At 33.6% G+C, this 19,339-nt stretch overlaps 1 protein-coding gene across 1 annotated transcript; it reads left to right on the top strand.

Annotated features, from left to right (window-relative positions):
* Positions 1 to 220: 220 nt before the first annotated feature.
* LOC139855452 (uncharacterized) lies at positions 221 to 8,218 on the top strand. Its single transcript, XM_071844680.1, has 10 exons — positions 221 to 457; positions 843 to 2,337; positions 2,569 to 3,852; positions 4,392 to 4,711; positions 4,778 to 6,186; positions 6,311 to 6,695; positions 7,041 to 7,203; positions 7,285 to 7,388; positions 7,870 to 7,961; positions 8,142 to 8,218. The coding sequence occupies exons 1-10, from the start codon at positions 255 to 257 to the stop codon at positions 8,216 to 8,218; spliced, it is 5,532 nt and encodes a 1,843-aa protein (XP_071700781.1). The 5' UTR covers positions 221 to 254.
* Positions 8,219 to 19,339: the final 11,121 nt, after the last annotated feature.

Genomic DNA, 19,339 nt, shown 5'->3' with positions numbered 1-19,339 from the left:
TTTACATAGATAAGGCCGAATGTTTTTGTACTTCGTACTAAATTAAAAAGCGTTTAAACCTTCGTTAATAAAGAATAGGTTTCAAATATAAATGCACCAATACCATGGGACTATTTATGTAAATATTTACACTTGCATCAACTCTAAAAACCGGCAAGTTAAACCCTCAAAACCCTTTTTGAGCTCTAACCTTGCTACACATTACAATGGCGGATTACAAGTCGCCGCGAGCCGTAACAAGCAGCACCAGCTCAATGAAGTCAAAAAAGAGAAAGCCTACTGATTCAGAAAACAAGAACAATAATAAAAAGGCTTCAAAATCATCTCGTATCGATTCTGTAAACAAATCAACCGAATTAAATGGTGAAACATCAATGAAATTGATTGAAGATGCAACTCCGTGGAGGAATTTGCAGCTAATTTTGTCGTTAGAAGATAAGAATCTCGATATTCAAACGTAAGCCTATATTTCAGTTTGTTCATGATTTAGTTTCATTACATTACATTACAATATGATACAAATATCAATATCAACTACAGTAATACTTAGTAAAATGGTTATAGGAATTAATAGTAGTTTGTTAGATCAAATTAACGTAAATATTTTGTTAAATACAGTGTCAATCTGGTGAAAGTTCACTACTTGTGGCTGCAACGTGTTTAATGTCTTATTGTTATACAGTAATACACAAGTTATCATATAGTTTAAGGTGAAATTGGGCGTCCAAAAGTTAATTGTTGTTCTGTGACATTTGTCTTAGTTTTATTTGAAGGTTAATATTGGTTAATTTCAAAGATATTTGATTGATTTTGTTTTGTTTTATTTATTTATTTTTTAACAGAAAGGTGGAGCTGGCTTATAAGTTTGTGAAATTGAGTTGTGGTCAAGTAGAAGAGGACCGTATTCAAACTTCAGAGGTTGTTAGCTTTGAAAGAGTAAAAATTTTCCTCAACGACTGGATTCAGTCAACATTGTTTTCATCAGAGAAGAAGATTAGGGATGAAGGGGTTGCCGATCAGTTCGGTGTAAGTGGGTCTTGTTTTGATTCAAAATGCTGGGAAATATTCAAGTTTTGCCTAGATAATGCTACGAAACGACATGTTTCATTGAGCTCCGCCAAGGACATCTTGAAAGTCATTCATTGCATTGCTAAGAGTATGAAAATCAGAGATATTAACGAGCGCGAGTTAACGCTATATGATACAATGTTTGACTGTATTTTCTCCATTTTCACATCACATGGTGGAGTTTCAAATGAAAATTTAAATTTGTGGATTTCGCTCGTTGGTACTGTACTTGAGCTTGTTTTGAAAATTATCACCAACAAACTTGACGATAGCGGGCAGGGAACGGCTGTCTTGAATTTGACGTGCTTAGTTCTTGAGCCATTCACCAAGTTCTTGAGGCTACATCCGAATAAGAAAAATGGTTTTCAAGATTTTGTTGAACGACTTTTGGAACCTTTGTTGTGCTTGTTACATGTGCTACATGGTGCTTGTAAACTTGGTTTGATGAGTAAATTACTAAAGCTCATTGAAGAAGTTTTGTGTCAGGGATTGTTTCACCCATCACACATTGATGGATTTCTGAGCGTACAGAGCTTAGCAAAGTATAAACTTTCTGACGATGGAAAGCCAAAAGATTCAAAAACAGTTACTAAAAGTTATCACAGACACTTTTATGATAAGATGGCAAAAATGGCGGTGGAGAAGAAAGCGTTGGCATTATGTGGTGAAGGAGAGCTTTTTCGCTTGTTTGTTCATTGTATCAAAAGGCAAGAAGGTGTACAAGTTACTTTAAGTTCCGAGATAAGGAAGTCACTATTTGATTTCTTTGTGCAGATTATGGAGCCTTTTTTAGGTGATATTGATGGTTACCTTCGAGATGAAGTAGAAATAGGGCCAGTGTTAGAAAATTGTAGTTGTACAATCAAATCAATCAACTCAATTCTTATCACTTTAATAGAAGAGAAAGTATATGTAAGGGTAGATGACACCTCTGAAGGGGCTTGTGCTAATTTCTTGAAACTAGTTTGTGACAAAATAATGTTGCTTTCTGCCAAAATAGGTCAGATAGTGGCATCAACTTTTGATGTAAATAGTCGAATATGCAAGGGGTTGGTGGAGGTGGTAGTCAAAGAGCTTGTTGTATGCATACGTTATTTGCTTGAAGTTGATTATGAGGTTCTTGGTAATGATCTTGAAAGTTTATGGCTTTTGATGTTTTCGTATGGGACCCTTGGACACACCTTGACCTATTTGCAGGATCAGTCAGTAATTTCAGAAATACTTAATCTTGGATGTCACATGATTAACCTTTATAGTGAGCTTCGTCAGGTTAGTATTTGTTTTATTTGAATCAATACTTATCTCTTTTGATGACATAGCACATATGTACACTTGCATACTCACCATCTCAATGTCAATGTAATTTTGTTTGAAAAAAGTATACTTTTATGTACTTATGTACTTCATTTTTTGCCTGTTCAACTAGCAAGTATGTTTATCTTGAATGTATATGGTGGAATTATACTTTCTAACATATTTTATGTGTATATAATTTAATAGGTGGGTACCTCAATTTTTGCACTATGTAAAGCTATCAGGAGTTTGGTTTCATCTGTACGAACCATTGAAGCTGATTGTTCACAATCTTCAAGTTCCATTTTATATTATGAGTCATGGACAACATCATTGAGATTAATATTATGCTCACCAGATTTAAGGCTTTCTATTCATAATGCTGTAAAGTCTATACCCGAGGGGCAAGTAAGTTTGTGTATTCAAGGATTAACTACCGATCTTTCTGAATCTATCGATTGGATGAAAGGTAATTCAGAAAATTTTTGTCAAGAAATTGTCGGTAGTGGTTTATCTGAAGTTTATGCTTTAGTTTTGGACTCGTTAATGGTCACTTCTGGTAACAGTAGTCTTGTTGGAGTTTCTTTAACTGATTTGATAACTGTAATTCGTCCTAGTATGAGTATATTGATTTCACAACAATCGGACAGCGTTCACGAGTTTGTGTCGGAAGTTTCTGGATGCAAAGATGAAACGTGTTCCGCTCACTGGATTTTTGCTTTCTTTTTTCATTTATACATGTCTTGTAGAAGCTTATATCGCCAGGCTGTCAGTCTTGCATCGCCAAATACATCCAAAAAGATGTCAGAAGCGATTGGTGATCCATTGACAGCATATTCTGGAAACGATTGGTTAGAAAAGACCGAAATAGACGGAGGCTATTTTTTTTGGATTTCTCAACGTTCGGTTTCTCTTCTTCATGTGATAGAAACAATCTCGAAGGTTTGTATTGAAGGAAGTACAATAGATGTATCTCCTCTAATATTTGTTTTGAATGCTATGATTCTTCAAAGGCTCGTTGACTTAAATAGGCTGGTCAAGTCCTTTGAATATGTGATTAAAAGGAATGATTTGATGATATCTCATGATGACGGTAAAGGAAATAAACGGTTGCGAAAGCGCCTTTCAAAGTTGACAGAAGAGGCAACGGATCTCGTAAACTATCTAATGGGACACCTCTCTTTAGTGAAAAAATGCCAGCTAAATTATCCATGTGATATAGCTGTTGCTGCAATCGATCGAAGTTCACTGCCTTCTGCGATTTGGAGTGTTTTGTGCCAAAATATTGATGTTTGGAGCATGCATGCAGCTAAGAAGAAATTGAAAATGTTTCTCTCGATTGTTCTTCAAACTTCTCTTCCATATGTAAGCACCAATTTCAAGCTATCTGGAGAGCATAATAACGCCAATAAGTCTGGGAATTTGAAGGCTGTAACAGGACAAGGAATTTCATTGGAACTGATCAGCAACACAATGTTCTATGAGGAAAAAGTAAGATGGTATTATAAACCCCATCCTTTTACTGTCCATGTGTGTGTGTGTGTGTGTGTGTGTGTGTGTTACGGGGAATGACCATGTTTGAGAGCCTTGGCTTCTCAGATATATATTAATGACTGAATTTTAGTTGATTTGGTAACCGGTCAAAATGGTATATATAAAAACATTTTTAATGCAGGTTGCCTTTGGGTGGACCAGCAAATACCTTTTTGTCTGATTATTTTTTTTCTGTATATTCAGTTAGCACATTAACTGTGTACACTAAAGGTTAATATCACAATAATGATCTAATGGTTGCATAGAACTATTTTGGAGGTTGTATGCATTGGAAATAGACTTTGGGCGACTTTTGTTCCTTTTGGCTTATTTTTTTTCATTAACCCGTTTGAAATGAAACATTAAGTTGACCCATTTATAAGTAAAAATGGGATAGAATTGCACCTTTAGTTAATATTATTGTCTTTTCATGTCTGTCTGAGTATTCCGCAAATGGATAACGAATAATTGTCTCATATATTGTTTTTCTTTAATAGTTTGTGTGGAAGCATATGGCATCAAGGTTTGTTCGGTTCTTGGAAGAGTTGGTGTCACCTTTATTCAACAATGGGGTAGATATTGAATTGCAAGTGCAACCTAATTGGCCCGAGGTTATCAGGACCCTTAAAACCCCATTGGTTGTTTCAAAAAGCACTAAAAGAAGCAGTAAGCAAGAAGTTGATGATCCATCTGTTAGGAATGGGGGAGTATATACAGTCTGTGAAACTTCACTCAATTTTCTTTCCTGGATGCCAAAGAGATGTATAACCTCTAAAGCCTTCACTCTCTGTGCAACTTGCATATTAAACCTTGAAAGGTAACTCTTCCTTATACAATCTTTGAACATAGGCTCAGCACATATATAACATGCTTCTTTTTTCAGGGTTATTGTTGGCACTTTGTTGGGCGACAATGGCGCTCATGATCATTATCAACTCTTAAGGCTCCTTCTTTGTTGTCGGAAAACTCTAAAAAATCTGATGGCTACATTTTGTGAGGAGAATATTGGAACCAGTCAAAACTTACTTGCTGCCTTACACTTTGAAGGCAAGTTTCCTGCTTTATGGCTTTTTAAGTCATTACTCTCATTGCAGCACACGTTCTCCAAAGATGAAGACTCCCAAGTGCACGATATGATGGTTTCACTAACGGATTACACATCATATGCGTTTTTGACACTCATAAAGGGTAGTTCTGTCCACGCAAGCAATTTTCTTATATCTGCTAGGAAAGTTTTTCAACCAAATGTTGTATCCACATTTGATCAAGAAGATAGTGATCATTCAGAGGGTGATGTTGCATGCAAATTTATGATCCAAGTTGCTGAGGCACTACAAGATCACTCACAAATCATTCATACCAGTCAAGGTGAAACAACTTTATATGAAAGTTCTTCTATCTTAGCTTGCTTTCAGGGTTTTTTGTGGGGCCTCTCGTCTACATTATCCCATATGGACTCGCAAAACATAAATCTGAAAGCCATATTTCTTAGAAGAAATTTTGAACCAGTTGACAAGTTAAAACTCTGCATCGATACTTACACGTCATTTATAAACAAGTTTTTGTGTGACATGCTTCTTCAAGATGACAAGCTACTTAAAACCGAGGAGAAAAGTTATAAATTAGAAAATGTGGATATGGGCTGGTTACATATAAATAATGCCTTTTTGAGCAGCCTTGTAGATGGAGAAAATGTTGAAGCTGTATTTTTCCTCAGACAGCTATTTCTTGCCTATTCAGCGATTGTCAGGCTGAATTTACAGATCAAAACATCGGTGTCATTAAATTTGGTTAATCTATTACTAAGTAGTTCAGATATTTTGCTATCAAAGTTCTCAATTAACACTACAACACCATCAGAGTTTGGTTTCGTATTCTTAGATGGGGTTGGAAAGTTTCTTGAAGAATTTGCAAATCATCTTTCTACAACCAACTCTACTTTGCCTACAAACGTTTATTCAAGATTGGTTGATTTGCACTTAAAAGCTATTGGGAAATGTATATCTTTACAAGGAAAAGGAGCTACTTTGGAATCTCATGATACCGAATCGAGTACAAAGACTATTAATGACCCTGAATGTGCTTATCCTAGTGGATCTTCAAGCTTAGATGAACTCAAAAACCGATTACGGATGTCTTTTAAGGTTTTGGTCAGAAAACCATCAGAGTCGTACTTATCCTCTGCAGTGCAGTCTATAAGAAGAGCCCTGGTTGCTTCTGGTGGGGGAAAAGTTTCTTCCATTGTTGCTGCTGGCATTGATTGCTTAGATTTAATTCTTGAAGCTATTACAGGTAAATTCTTACTAAAATGCATCATTTACTTGTATACCCTTTTGAGATATGTATACGTTATGTGTGCCAAATTATAACTACTATAAAAAGTTATCGCATACTGACGATTACTGGTCTTGAATAGGTCGGAAGGGCCTGAGCACGGTGAAGGCTGATATCTTGGGTTCAGTGGGTTGCATCTTCAACATTATCTATCATTTGCAGGGCCCAGGAATCTTCAACAAAAACCCTGTTTCTAAATTAGTTAGTTGTGCTGATCCTGATCCGGGATCTGTAATTCTTATGTGTATTGAGGTACTTACTAAAGTGTCTGGGAAACATGCGCTTTATCAAATGGATGCGTACTCTGTTGCACAAGCACTCACTATTCCAGCAACAATTTTTCAACGTATTCTCATCGTAGATAACAATCAGAGCATGGATGACCAGCTTATAGATCGACAATATTTAATTGATTTATATGCTGCGTGTTGCCAGATGTTGTACACTTTTCTTAGGCATCACAAAAGGTTCGATCTTAAATATGTTTGAAAATGTTTCATATTGTACAAGAAGATATGGCATAATTGGCTGGTTGTGTGGGTTTACTAGATTTTTTTTTTTTTTACCAAAGTGGGATTTTCTTAAGGAACTTTCGTGCAAAATTTCTATTTTTATTTGTATATGGTACAAAAAGGTATCCAAAATGAAAGTTTGTTAGATATGGTACCTTTTGTGCCAGTAACCATTTTTTTAAAAAGTATTTAAATTTAATATCACAACCCGAAACGACCCATTCATAAGTGGTGTAAAATTGTTAACTTTATTTGCTAACAAACATAGGTGATTGTACTAATTAACTTATCAAACTGCAGGGGAAGTTTACGGCACATTTCACTTTTACAAGCTTCTGTTTCTGTTCTTCTTCATTGTTTGGAGATGGTGAATAAAGATCAAACTGTTGAAACGAGCTATTTGGTATGGGGGGTACAAGAGGGAATAAAATGTGGCGCTTCCCTTCGAAGAATATATGAAGAGGTAAAATAATGTTTGGATGTGATGATGATTTTAGAAGTTGTAACAAATCACACGTTTTGATTATTTTTTATTTTATTGCAGATACGGCAACAGAAAGATTTCGTCGGCCAGGATTGTCGCCTGTTTTTATCCAGTTACATAGTTGTATATTCAGGATATGGTCCTCACAAAGCTGGCATCATTAGGTGAGTTTCGTCATTATACATTTGAACCTTTTATTTCAGCAGCCGTCTGGATATCATATATCTTATACTCCGTACAATATACGATAACTGTTTATTAAAAATAACATTTTTACAGAAAAGTTTTTACGGGTCAACTGTACCTGTTTTGATCTATACCAAAGTTTCCTGTTTTGACTTGGTTGCCTATACTCGACCGCTTGTCTTGTTCATTTTTCACTTCTGTTAGGCAAATATAACACTGATACACACACCATCAAAAGATTTTCTCTTGTAAAATTGTTAAAAAGGGACCCAGTTCACTTGCAGATTAATAGATATTGGACGGGACTGGACTGGACTGGACTGGACTGGACCGTGCAGTTCCTGGTTCAGTCAGGACTTGTTTGTGCTTTGAATTTTGGTTTTGCCTCTTGAAGTGACTTATGTGCATATTATATTTATCTGCACAATCATTTGAATATAAGCCTTGTTGAAAATACAGGGAAATAGATGAAGCATTGAGACCAGGTGTATATGCTTTAATAGATGCGTGCTCGGCAGATGATCTCCAATATCTTCACACTGTATTAGGAGGTAAATACATCTTTATCTTAACAAGGTTTTATGACGTTAAGGTTTTTTATTTTTTGTTTTATTTTTTTATTTTCGAGTAATAAGGGAGAATGTTGCATGGGTGATATATAATGATCTTCCTTCATTGGACATAATAATGTATAACTGCTTGCTAACTGTTACTGTGGTATTGTTTCTCAGAGGGTCCTTGCAGAAACACTTTGGCAAATCTACAACACGATTACAAATTGAATTTCCAGTATGAAGGAAAAGTGTAATTTATTATTTTATGTATTGATAATATTTTATGTATTTTATTATAGGAATGTTAAGTCAACAATTTGATTTGTTTTTTATAAGTTGGACCTACTTTTTTTTTTTTTTTTTTTTATAAAAGGATTTCTTATTTATTAATTATTTTGATATGATTGTTGTAATTTGATCATAACAATGGGTGGTTGAGCCTTATATGAAATATAATCCAAACGATAGATAAAGAAAGTGAAACAGCCCCATCTACGAGTAGTATTAGTATTAGTATTATTGATAATTTTATACATAATATTAAAATTAAGATTAACATTTTATTTTTCACGTGTAAATATGTAAGTTAATTGTATCAGTACTAATTATAGGAAAGAATTGAGTAAGGTACCATTTTCCTACTCAATTTATATAGTCGAGATCCAAATGGCTAAAAAGTTATTTTACTCTTTGTTCTCTGAGTTTTTTTTTTTTTTTTTTTTTATTTTTATTAAGTGGAAAAGAATAGGATGAAAAAGAAGAGTGAATGATGATGGGAAAAAATGTACTATAAAATATGTGCATGTAATCTTAAGTTGAAAGGAAAGTAAAATAAAAAAAGAAAAATGATTAATTAGGCTTAGGAGGCTAATGTAACGAATACGGAAAAACAAGGTGCAACTAGTTTAAACAAGGTGCGACTAGTTTTTTCTAGTTGTTTTAGCTTAAATAAAGGGGGATGATTCTCACACACACTTTTTTGATCCTCACACACTTATTTTAACCTTTTACTCTTCTAATAATACTCAATTAGTGTGTGAGGATCAAAAAAGTGTGTGTGAGAATCATCCCCTTAAATAATACATAAATACTAATATGGTTGAGAGGGGTATATTGGTGATTACATACATATAGATTGTTTTTTTTTAATCTTTCCAAATATGAACGGAAAAGATTTACCATAATAACTCCCTAATCCATCCCTATTCATCCTAAAAAAACTCAGAATGACATTTTATAATTTTTTCATAATTTCATTTTCTATCTACCTAAAAAAATCAATAATGCAACATTCACAATTTTGTAACTTTCAAGTAAAATGTAAACTTATTTCAACTGAAAAAATTCAAAAGAAAAGAAAAGAAAAAAAAAGAAATGATCATCAAATAAAACTGTAAAAATGAAATATCTTGTGACAGACAACCGAAGACTTTCATCGCGAATGCTTTCTTGAGTATATTAATCTTCTCTTTGTGGAATCATGAAATGTTTGCTTAATACTTGTCATTTACTTTGATTATTCTTCCTTTTAAAAATTGCCATCTCCTTCTTTTCTTAAAGTCTGGGAGGTGATTCTCACACACCATTTTTTATCCATACACACTTGTTTTACATAAATTGACAAGTTTGCCCTTACTTTTAACATAAAGACAAAGATGGTAATGTTGACTAATATAAGGGTAGGATTGGAATTTCATATAAAATAGTGTGTATGGATCAACAAGTGGTGTGTGAGAATCACCTCCCTTTCTTAAAATGTCCGACAATGATATATTTTTTCTTCTTTTCTTAAAATGTCCTGACATTGATATATTTTTTCTTCTTTTCTTGAAATAACCGACATTGATTTTTTTTTCTTTTTTTGAAATGGTCGACAATGAAATAATTATTAAAAAAAATGACCGACAATGAGATATCTTTTTTTCTTGAAAATCTTTCCTTCCTTTTGTCTTTGTTTTCAAAATATGCCTTTTGATTATGTACCTCCAATATTCATTTGGAACTAAATAGTAATTCACTTGTGAAAACTTGATATATTTGACCATATGAAAATATGGAAGCAGTGGCGGATCCAGGATTTTATTTCATCGGGGGCAAAAAAAAATTTAAAACCGTAGCAATTTATTTATGCAAAATACGAAGGTTTTTGGGCAAAATTTCAAGGTTTTTGGGCAAAATTTGAAGGGGTTGGGGCAAAATTTGGAGAATATTGGACAAAATTTGAAGGTTTTGGGGCAAAATATGTAGTTTTGAGGCAAAAAAAAATTTCCACCTGGGGCAAAGTCAAAATATCCAAAAATTTTACACTAAAAATTTCAAATTCACCGGGAGCGGGCGCCCCCCCTCCTAACATACTGGATCCGCCTATGTATATTATATATATACACATATATATATATACACACATACATATATATATATACATATATATATATATATATATATATATATATATATATATATATATATATATATATATATATATATATATATATATATGTGTGTGTGTGTGTGTGTATACACATAAAGTCAAAATTTTCGTTGACCAATTTGTATCTGGAATCGTTGTTACAACTAATGTAATACAAAAAGTAACATTGAACTACGTCAATTTTGAATGATTTGGCCGACTTTAATCGAATTTTTTTATTTTAACCGTTATTAACCCGACCTTTCCCGCCTTTTACCCGACTTTTGATCGTTGGGTGACTTATTAAACGCCGAGATGGAGTAGAGACGGGGGCTAGTCATCAAAATGCTTTGACAGACACCATTTGTAACTATGAGTGTAGTTAACAACCATAATATTGCTTACTGATCAAACATATTTTCGTTAACCGTTAATTGGATAGGTAGCCGCTAATAAGCTTGAGTGCAAAGATAACTTAGGTGAAGTTGGGGGTGACTAGGTGTTCGCTCTCCGGTCCAGATACCGTGAATAACTCAGTTGGAGATGAGGATCTCTAAGAGGTGGCGGACAGCTAGTTGATGTATAAGTGAGTTTGACTCGGTTTGGACCGAGTGCTGAGTTGATAAGCGAGTAATGAGGGGATATTTATAGAGAGAGAAAGTATTTGGACTCATTATTAGTGATGTGACTTGACTTGCTTCAACTTGTTGTTTTGGGGAATAACAGTAGCATATGGTTTATGTTGTTCTTGGGCCTTGTTATGCAGACGCGTCATTTCTTATTGGTCTTTGGCTCAGTGACGGAACTTGAACCCGACTACAGAGGGGGTGAGTCTAAAAATTTAATAAATTTTTCATTGTCAGCAGGGGCAAACACTAAAAAAACCTTATTTTTTGGTAACATTTTTATTTTTTAGTGTAAAATTTTTTTTCCCGTTAAATCCAGGGGACGGCCGCCCTCTTTGAAATACCTTATGTTCCGCCCCTGCTTTGGCTAACATTGGGAGTTGGGCCCAAGCCGTATTGTTTGTGTTGAGCTTACGTGGCACACGCATGCCATGTGTGCGCACTGTCATACCCTGTCCTAATCCACCTGGACGAAGTCATCAACATTTGGTCCCATTGCGAGGTACTGTCCTAAGTATGCCATGAGCGACTCCATGTAATATCTTTAAAATGAGCAAATGGCAGCAGAAGATTTCTTTCATACCTGAGAATAAACATGCTTTCAAGTGTCAACCAAAAGGTTGGTGAGTTCATAGGTTTATCATAAAACAATAAAATTCATTATTTTGATAGACCACAAGATTTAAATACAGTACATCTATCTCGTGTACAAAACCACTTTTCATAATGCTTAGCAGAGTAGGTTCGTATCCTTTTCTCCCCTGTAGGTTGCCTCGCGATTTTTTTAATAACCGTACACATATCTCGTGCACAAAAATAACATACACATAACCTGTGTATAAAATCATTCTCTCGATATATAACATTCACTTTGCATATGAGCGACTCCATGTAATATCTTTAAAATGAGCAAATGGCAGCAGAAGATTTCTTTCATACCTGAGAATAAACATGCTTTCAAGTGTCAACCAAAAGGTTGGTGAGTTCATAGGTTTATCATAAAACAATAAAATTCATTATTTTGATAGACCACAAGATTTAAATACAGTACATCTATCTCGTGTACAAAACCACTTTTCATAATGCTTAGCAGAGTAGGTTCGTATCCTTTTCTCCCCTGTAGGTTGCCTCGCGATTTTTTTAATAACCGTACACATATCTCGTGCACAAAAATAACATACACATAACCTGTGTATAAAATCATTCTCTCGATATATAACATTCACTTTGCATTCATTGCTTGGCTTGGTAACCGACCTTAACATATAATGCGCATCAATAATATCCCCAAAACAGAACATCTTGTCTGTATAATATATAAACTTCGAAGCACTAAACACCACGCCCACTAGCTCTTCCGTCTAGTGAACATTCTGGGTGAGAGTGTTAAACCCGGTAGCTACCTTTAGGATTTGCGTGAATTAGGGCCATACCCGATTCTAATTCTTAGGTTAGCAAGCTGTAATGACCCGAAAATTTGCGACTAAATTTAAACTTAATCTTTAAAGGATTAATGATTTCGACACGATAAACAAAGTCTGTAAAACTGAATCTCAAAATTTTTGAACTATTCAAGTACCCTTCGATTTTCTCAACGATTCGCGAACAATTATATGTAAATAGATACATATATATACTATAACTTGAAAACGTAACAAAGTTTTCATTGCATAATACCGTACATTAAACTTATTGGTTTATATATCTAATTGAATATATATGATTTCAAGTTATTTAGTAAACGATAGTAACATTCGATTATTGATTTGATTGATATTTAGATAAGTTAACTAAAACGTTTAAGATGAACCAGTAAAACACTAATTTGATAAAGTATTTTCAAATTGCTACAGTACCCAAAATGCTACAGTATTTTCGAAAATCACTATTTATAGAAGTAAATGACCAAAATACTCGAAAGTTTAAGATATACTTTGAGTGGTATAGTTTAGGAATAATTTAAGGCTATATTTTAACAAAGGTACGAGTCACGAAATGTAAAATGCAAGTTTTCTCAGCGTACGAAAGGACATTCGAGAAACCGGAACCGGGACATAAGTCAAGTAACAACGTACGACTTATCGGAACAAAAGTTACAAGTTAACTATGCACGTAAATATAATATAATATATAAATAATTATATAAATTAAATATAATATATATTATATTTAAATATGTCGACAAACTAAAATACAAAACAATGTGAGCTGTCCCTGGTCCTCATGCGAGTCGCATGGCTAGAAGGCCATTTCCATGCGAGTCGCATGACTCCAGATTTCAGGCCAGGTTCTATAAATTGCAGTTTTTGGCTCGAGATAATCACACACATACACAAATATAGATATACTCCGTAATATTATTTATTATTATTATTATTATTATTATTATTATTATTATTATTATTATTATTATTATTATTATTATTATTAATAAGATTATTATTAATCTTATTATTTTTATTATTAATGTTATTATTTTTGCGATACAAAAATAATAATGTACATAAAATATTACGACGGAGTGCTGTCCAAGTAATTTTCAAAACGTGTTTCCAAGCGAGCTAGAGCTAAGGAAAATATGGGTTATTGCCAAGGAAATTATGGGTAATGTTCGAGGGTATTTTTGTGAATCAAACCTCGTGTTTATCATCTCCGATGCGTCTACATGCTTTTCTACAATATTGTATATCAATATTAAATAGTGAGTTCATTTGATTCCCTTTTACTCTTTATATTTTTGGGACTGAGAATACATGCGCTATTTTTACAACTGCTTTATTAAATGCTTTTGAAATATATTTTTAACTGAGAATACATGCAAATGCTTTATTAACCGATATACAATATTTATATGCGTGAGTTTCATAAGATCCCTTTTACTCAATATATTTTTGGGCTGAGAATACATGCGACTGTTTATAAATACTAAAAATACTAGATTTATATGCGTGAGTTTCATATGATCCCTTTTACTCTCTACATTTTTGGGCTGAGAATACATGCACTTTATTTTAAACGCAATGGATACAAGTACATACTAAATTCTACACTGAGTTTGAACCGAAAATCCCTTAGCTTTGGTAACTAGTAACTGCCAGTTATAAGAACTGGTGGGCGCGAGTAGTAGTATATGGATCCATAGGGCTTGACATCCCCGTCCGAGCTAGAGCGCTAGCCTTTTAACGGACGTATGCTATTTGAGAAGCGTACACGTTGGTTTGCGTGTATTATTAAGATGATTATACAAAGGGTACAAATTATATAAGCGTTAAAGTTTAGTTACCAGGGTGCTCTGTTATGTAGAATCTATTGATAAACGTTTCTGGATTAAACAACTGAAATCTTGTGATCCACCTTTATATACAGATTATGAGCAACATTAAAACTATGAACTCACCAACCTTTGTGTTGACACTTGTTAGCATGTTTATTCTCAGGTTTCCTAGAAGTCTTCCGCTGTTTGCTTAGATGTTAAACAAGCTATGTGCATGGAGTCTTGCATGTCTATATGTAGAAATCATCAGATGTCGAAAACCTTTGATTTAAATATTCATTTATGGTGTGCCTTTTCAAAAGAATGCAATGTTTACAAAACGTATCATATAGAGGTCAAATACCTCGCAATGAAATCAATGAATGACGTGTTCGTCCATATGGATTTGGAGCGATCGTCACACAAGCAATAGTAATCAGTGAAAAAATATTCGCAACAATTAGTGGCAATTATCACGTCCAACTAATTCAATAATAATCCACAGAACTTCTGTCTGCATAATAATTCATTCGAGGAATGTTTTGCTTGTGTCTATCTCGTCAAACATTTATAAAAGCATCTCAGTTCAAAAATATAGATTTCAAGGCATTTAATAAAGCAGTTGTAAAAATAGCTCATGTATTCTCAGTCCCAAAAATGTAAAGAGTAAAAGGGAATCAAATGAACTCACCTCGAAAGCTCTGCAATAAAATATCCAGATGCGATAGTGACATGTAACGTATACCGTAGACCTCAACCTAATTAAACAGGTTGATCAGAATATGTCTAATAAACTAAGTCACGTCATGTCACATTTACAATGTCCTAGTTATTTTCACACCTCCTAAAATTCGTTTATATATAAATGTTTCATCCATGTGTTAAAATGTGAATCTTGAATTACTTCATTCTGTCTATTTAATAATTATGAACTATAACTTGATTAAAAACAAATAGATATGATTTAGGTGCTAAAAACAAAAACTCTAATTCTAATGAAAATCATTTTAACCTCGACGACATTTGCAAACTATGACCATTTAAATTAAATCTAGGGGTTAACCAGTAATTATATCAAAATCATTAACTAAATCGTCAAACTGTGTGTAGTTGAGGAGGTTGACACGTTAATAACAAATTCTGTATATTTAGTTTTGTAAATATGTTGAAACTTAAAGGACTAAAAATGAAAACTTAGATGAATAATCACTCCATCTTCCAACTTTGTGAGTTCGTACAGAAACATGAAACAAACTGAGTATTTATATATTTTCTTTACAAATCATTTAATTATTTTAATTTTATTAACAAAGAAAACTATTATTATTATATAATAAAATTGCTAGTATAGACGTTTTGTTCCTGATTCAATATAAATTTTATGTTTTAAGTCAAGAAACGATCTCGTATGGTAACCGAAACCAATGGTTTAATTCGTTTAGTCTAAATTAGTTTGCTTAGTTTCGTTATAGATATGAAAACTAGATGTTTAATAGTAACTAGTAACATGCAAATATTAAAATTAGGAATGTGTTTACTTACAGATTGAAGCCGAAATCGTATAAAAAAAATAAGTACAAGCTTCCCACTTTGCTACCCTCTTTCACAAATTACGTATGTAGTGTTCTTTTATAGAATGAAGTAACTTATTTTTCAGCTGTGGAGAGATATATATAAATGATTTTTTTTTATGTCCATTGATTACGGGATTGCATATGTATTCACACATTCCAATTAGATCAAGTGGGGAGGTGGGTCCATATTTGAAAGAGATATTATCCAATATATTCGAGATATGAAATGTATTTGATAAAAGATTTACATATATATGTCAAGAACGGATGCTATATAATCACGCGGTAAAAAAAATTAAAAATTGAAACTCAACATAACAGGCTTTGCTTATCGTGTCGGAAATATTTAATCATATAAAGAATTGACTTAAAATAAGTCGAAATTTTTCGGGTCGTCACAGTATCCACCCGTTAAAAGAAATTTCGTCCCGAAATTTGACTGATGGCAGTCGATATTGAAAACAAGAATATTTTAGTACCAGATGTGAACTTAGATTCTTAATAGAAACAATTTAGTCATCTACGAATGTTTCATCGAAGAAAAAAAATAAAAAGATTTCTTCGTGGTTTATACACTGAGAGTTTTACGAATACCCTTCTCAGGACGAGTTCGGTTTCATGATGAATACAAGTCAAGTGACATGGCTCGTGGTGACGGTAATGTTGATCAAGCATTATCATCATCACAATCTATTAGAACTTCCGCATTACTTACTGTAATATAATTACGTTGATCAAGTGTCATTATATTGCACTAACTCATGCTTTCATTCCAACATTACTCCAAAATATCAGTGAATTTAAAACTCAAATGTCGTTCACCAGAATTTAGAAATCAAAAGTAATTTGAATAGTGGTAATAGTGTTTTTAACTATTACTTTTTCATACTAGTTTATTTATATCCTAGTTCCACCAAATACATGTTTACTTTTCTATCTAATGGATTGAAACGCCCCGTCCTAATCCATCCAGACGAAGTCCATATTGATTATAAACGATTCATAATAGTTGATTACATCGCGAGGTACTTGACCTCTAAATGATACATTTTACAAACATTGCATTCGTTTTAAAAGACAAACTTTCATTTACATCAAAAGTTGACAGACATGCATACCATTTCAAAATATTCAAATTATAAATGACCTAATATGTCATTTACTTAATAATAATCTCTAATGAACTTCAACGACTCTAATGCAACATCTTTGAAATATGTCATGAATGACTCCAAGTAATATCCTTAAAATGAGCTAATGCACAGCGGAAGATTTCTTTCAAACCTGAAAATAAACATGCTTTCAAGTGTCAACCAAAAGGTTGGTGAGTTCATCAGTTTATAGTAATCATTTCATTTTCATCATTTTAATAGACCACAAGATTTTAAATATTATAAAACGTGCAGAAGTCCCATTCCAACTACACAAAAAAATATCTTTCATATGAAGAACATCTGGTGAGGATTCATAATATAATAGTAACCATCTGTGCCGGTCTTTCACCCCACGGCTGAATACATGTGCCTTCAAAATATAGAACCTCTGTGCCGGTCTTTACACCCCACGTCTGAACACATGTTTATAAAATATAGGACAACCGGTGCCAAAATGTCATAAATAATAAACCATCCACCCGGCTCGGGAGCTCATACGCTCTAACGGAAACCAGGGGCTAATGCGTGTCATAATAATCAACCCCAATTCTAGATAATTCTTTCATAGAATACAATTAAGGTACTTGTGTCTATTGCGTCAAACATTTATAAAAGCGCATGTATTCTCAGCCCCAAAAATGTAAAGAGTAAAAAAAGGGAGCAAATGAAACTCACCTAATGTATTTTGTAGTAAAAATACATATGACTATATTGAACAACTGAACAATGCAGAGTTGACCTCGGATTCACGAACCTTAGAAGTATTAAAAAGAAATAACTGCCGGGGACGAGACTCGAACCCAAGACCTCTAGCTTAGACCACAACACTCCGAACGACTGCACTACCAATGCTTTTCTGTTCAATAACCATAACAAAGCTTAATTGTACTTAACCCATAATCTGTTATCCCATTCTCCTTCTACTTCATTGTTTAATTCGGCCCATTCCCATTGACCTGGCCCAACAATTAAACTGAGTCCACAAGCCCAATACTACCCTATGTCTTTTTATTCCCCACGGCTCAACAGAAACTAAGCTGGCCCTCAGCCCAATCATACGATGTAATTAATTCAGCCCAACATGCTGCTCCAGTCCAATAGCAGTGTTGATCGTTGTTAGTTAAATAAAAAAAATGCTGCATGCTAGGATCGAACACAGGACCTACTGTTTAATCACACGCCTAACTAACCACTGAAGCACTCGTACCTTTTTGAATATATCAAGCCATTTAATGTTTTTAAACAGTAATACCTGATCATCATCTAGTTTATTTTCGTGATCAATATTATCATTGTTCACCCCCGTGATCATTCTCAAATCATATCACGATCATTATCTTTCTCTTTATTATTCCATCATCATCATTCTAATTAAATTATCATCATTACTTTTCATATAATCATCCATCATAATCATAATCATATATCCTATTCATAATCATATATCCTAATACTAACCGTATCCCTCATCATATCATAATCACAATTAATATCATATCAACTATTCAAGTTCTTCTTCATTACCGTAATCCTAAACGTTCACATAACCTTTTCATTCATTAATCGTCATCATTCATCATTATAATCTAACCATCATCATCATAATAACACATCATCACTCTCAATACCGTAATCCCTCAAGAAAAAGAAAAAAATAACGTATAAGTGTCAATCCTTTGGGCCCGGTTTCAATTCCCTTTGTCTAAGTTGTTATTACGTTTCCTTATTGCATCATAGTTCTCTCCACTAGCTAATAAAGTAGCAAGTGGGTAATTTCTACTAGGTAAATGTCGGCCCACTGTACCCCACGAAACAAAACAATATCACGCATGCTAATATATCATTATCTAGTCACCACTATTTATATCATATTTATTCATACCATTTGTATCCGTCATTATCTTTATTCCCTAATCATCTTCTTATTATCGATATCATTAATGTAATATAAGCAGGAAACTAAGCTGCAAGTTGCAGCAGTCTAACGGCAATCAGAAAGGGCCAGAAGTAGTAAGTTTTCGAAAAGAAAATAAATAAATAAAAGTTACAGCAGGATGATGGAGGTTACTGTTTGAGGTGGCGACTTGTGGTGGTGTTCAAGATGGGTTTGGTTCTTGGTTACAGCAGAAATAGCAAAACAAAATAATATGTCAGTTCGATGGTGGCATGATTTCAATCAAACAATAACAGAAACCGATAGTAGTTGTGTTTCAAAATAGGTTTTGTTGGAGTGATTGATTCTATGGTTTATCGGTGGTGGTTGTCGTGATGGTTTTGTTGAAGGTGGTGTAAGGTGACCGTGGGTTTTGTGATGATCATCGATGGTGGTTTTGAGTAAGTAAAATAGCAGTAATTTGT

Source organism: Rutidosis leptorrhynchoides, chromosome 1 (genome assembly GCF_046630445.1).
Source record: "Rutidosis leptorrhynchoides isolate AG116_Rl617_1_P2 chromosome 1, CSIRO_AGI_Rlap_v1, whole genome shotgun sequence".
Lineage (NCBI taxonomy): Eukaryota > Viridiplantae > Streptophyta > Magnoliopsida > Asterales > Asteraceae > Rutidosis > Rutidosis leptorrhynchoides.
Note: the sequence above shows the minus strand (reverse complement) of the source record. Positions and strands in the feature narration are given on the sequence as shown.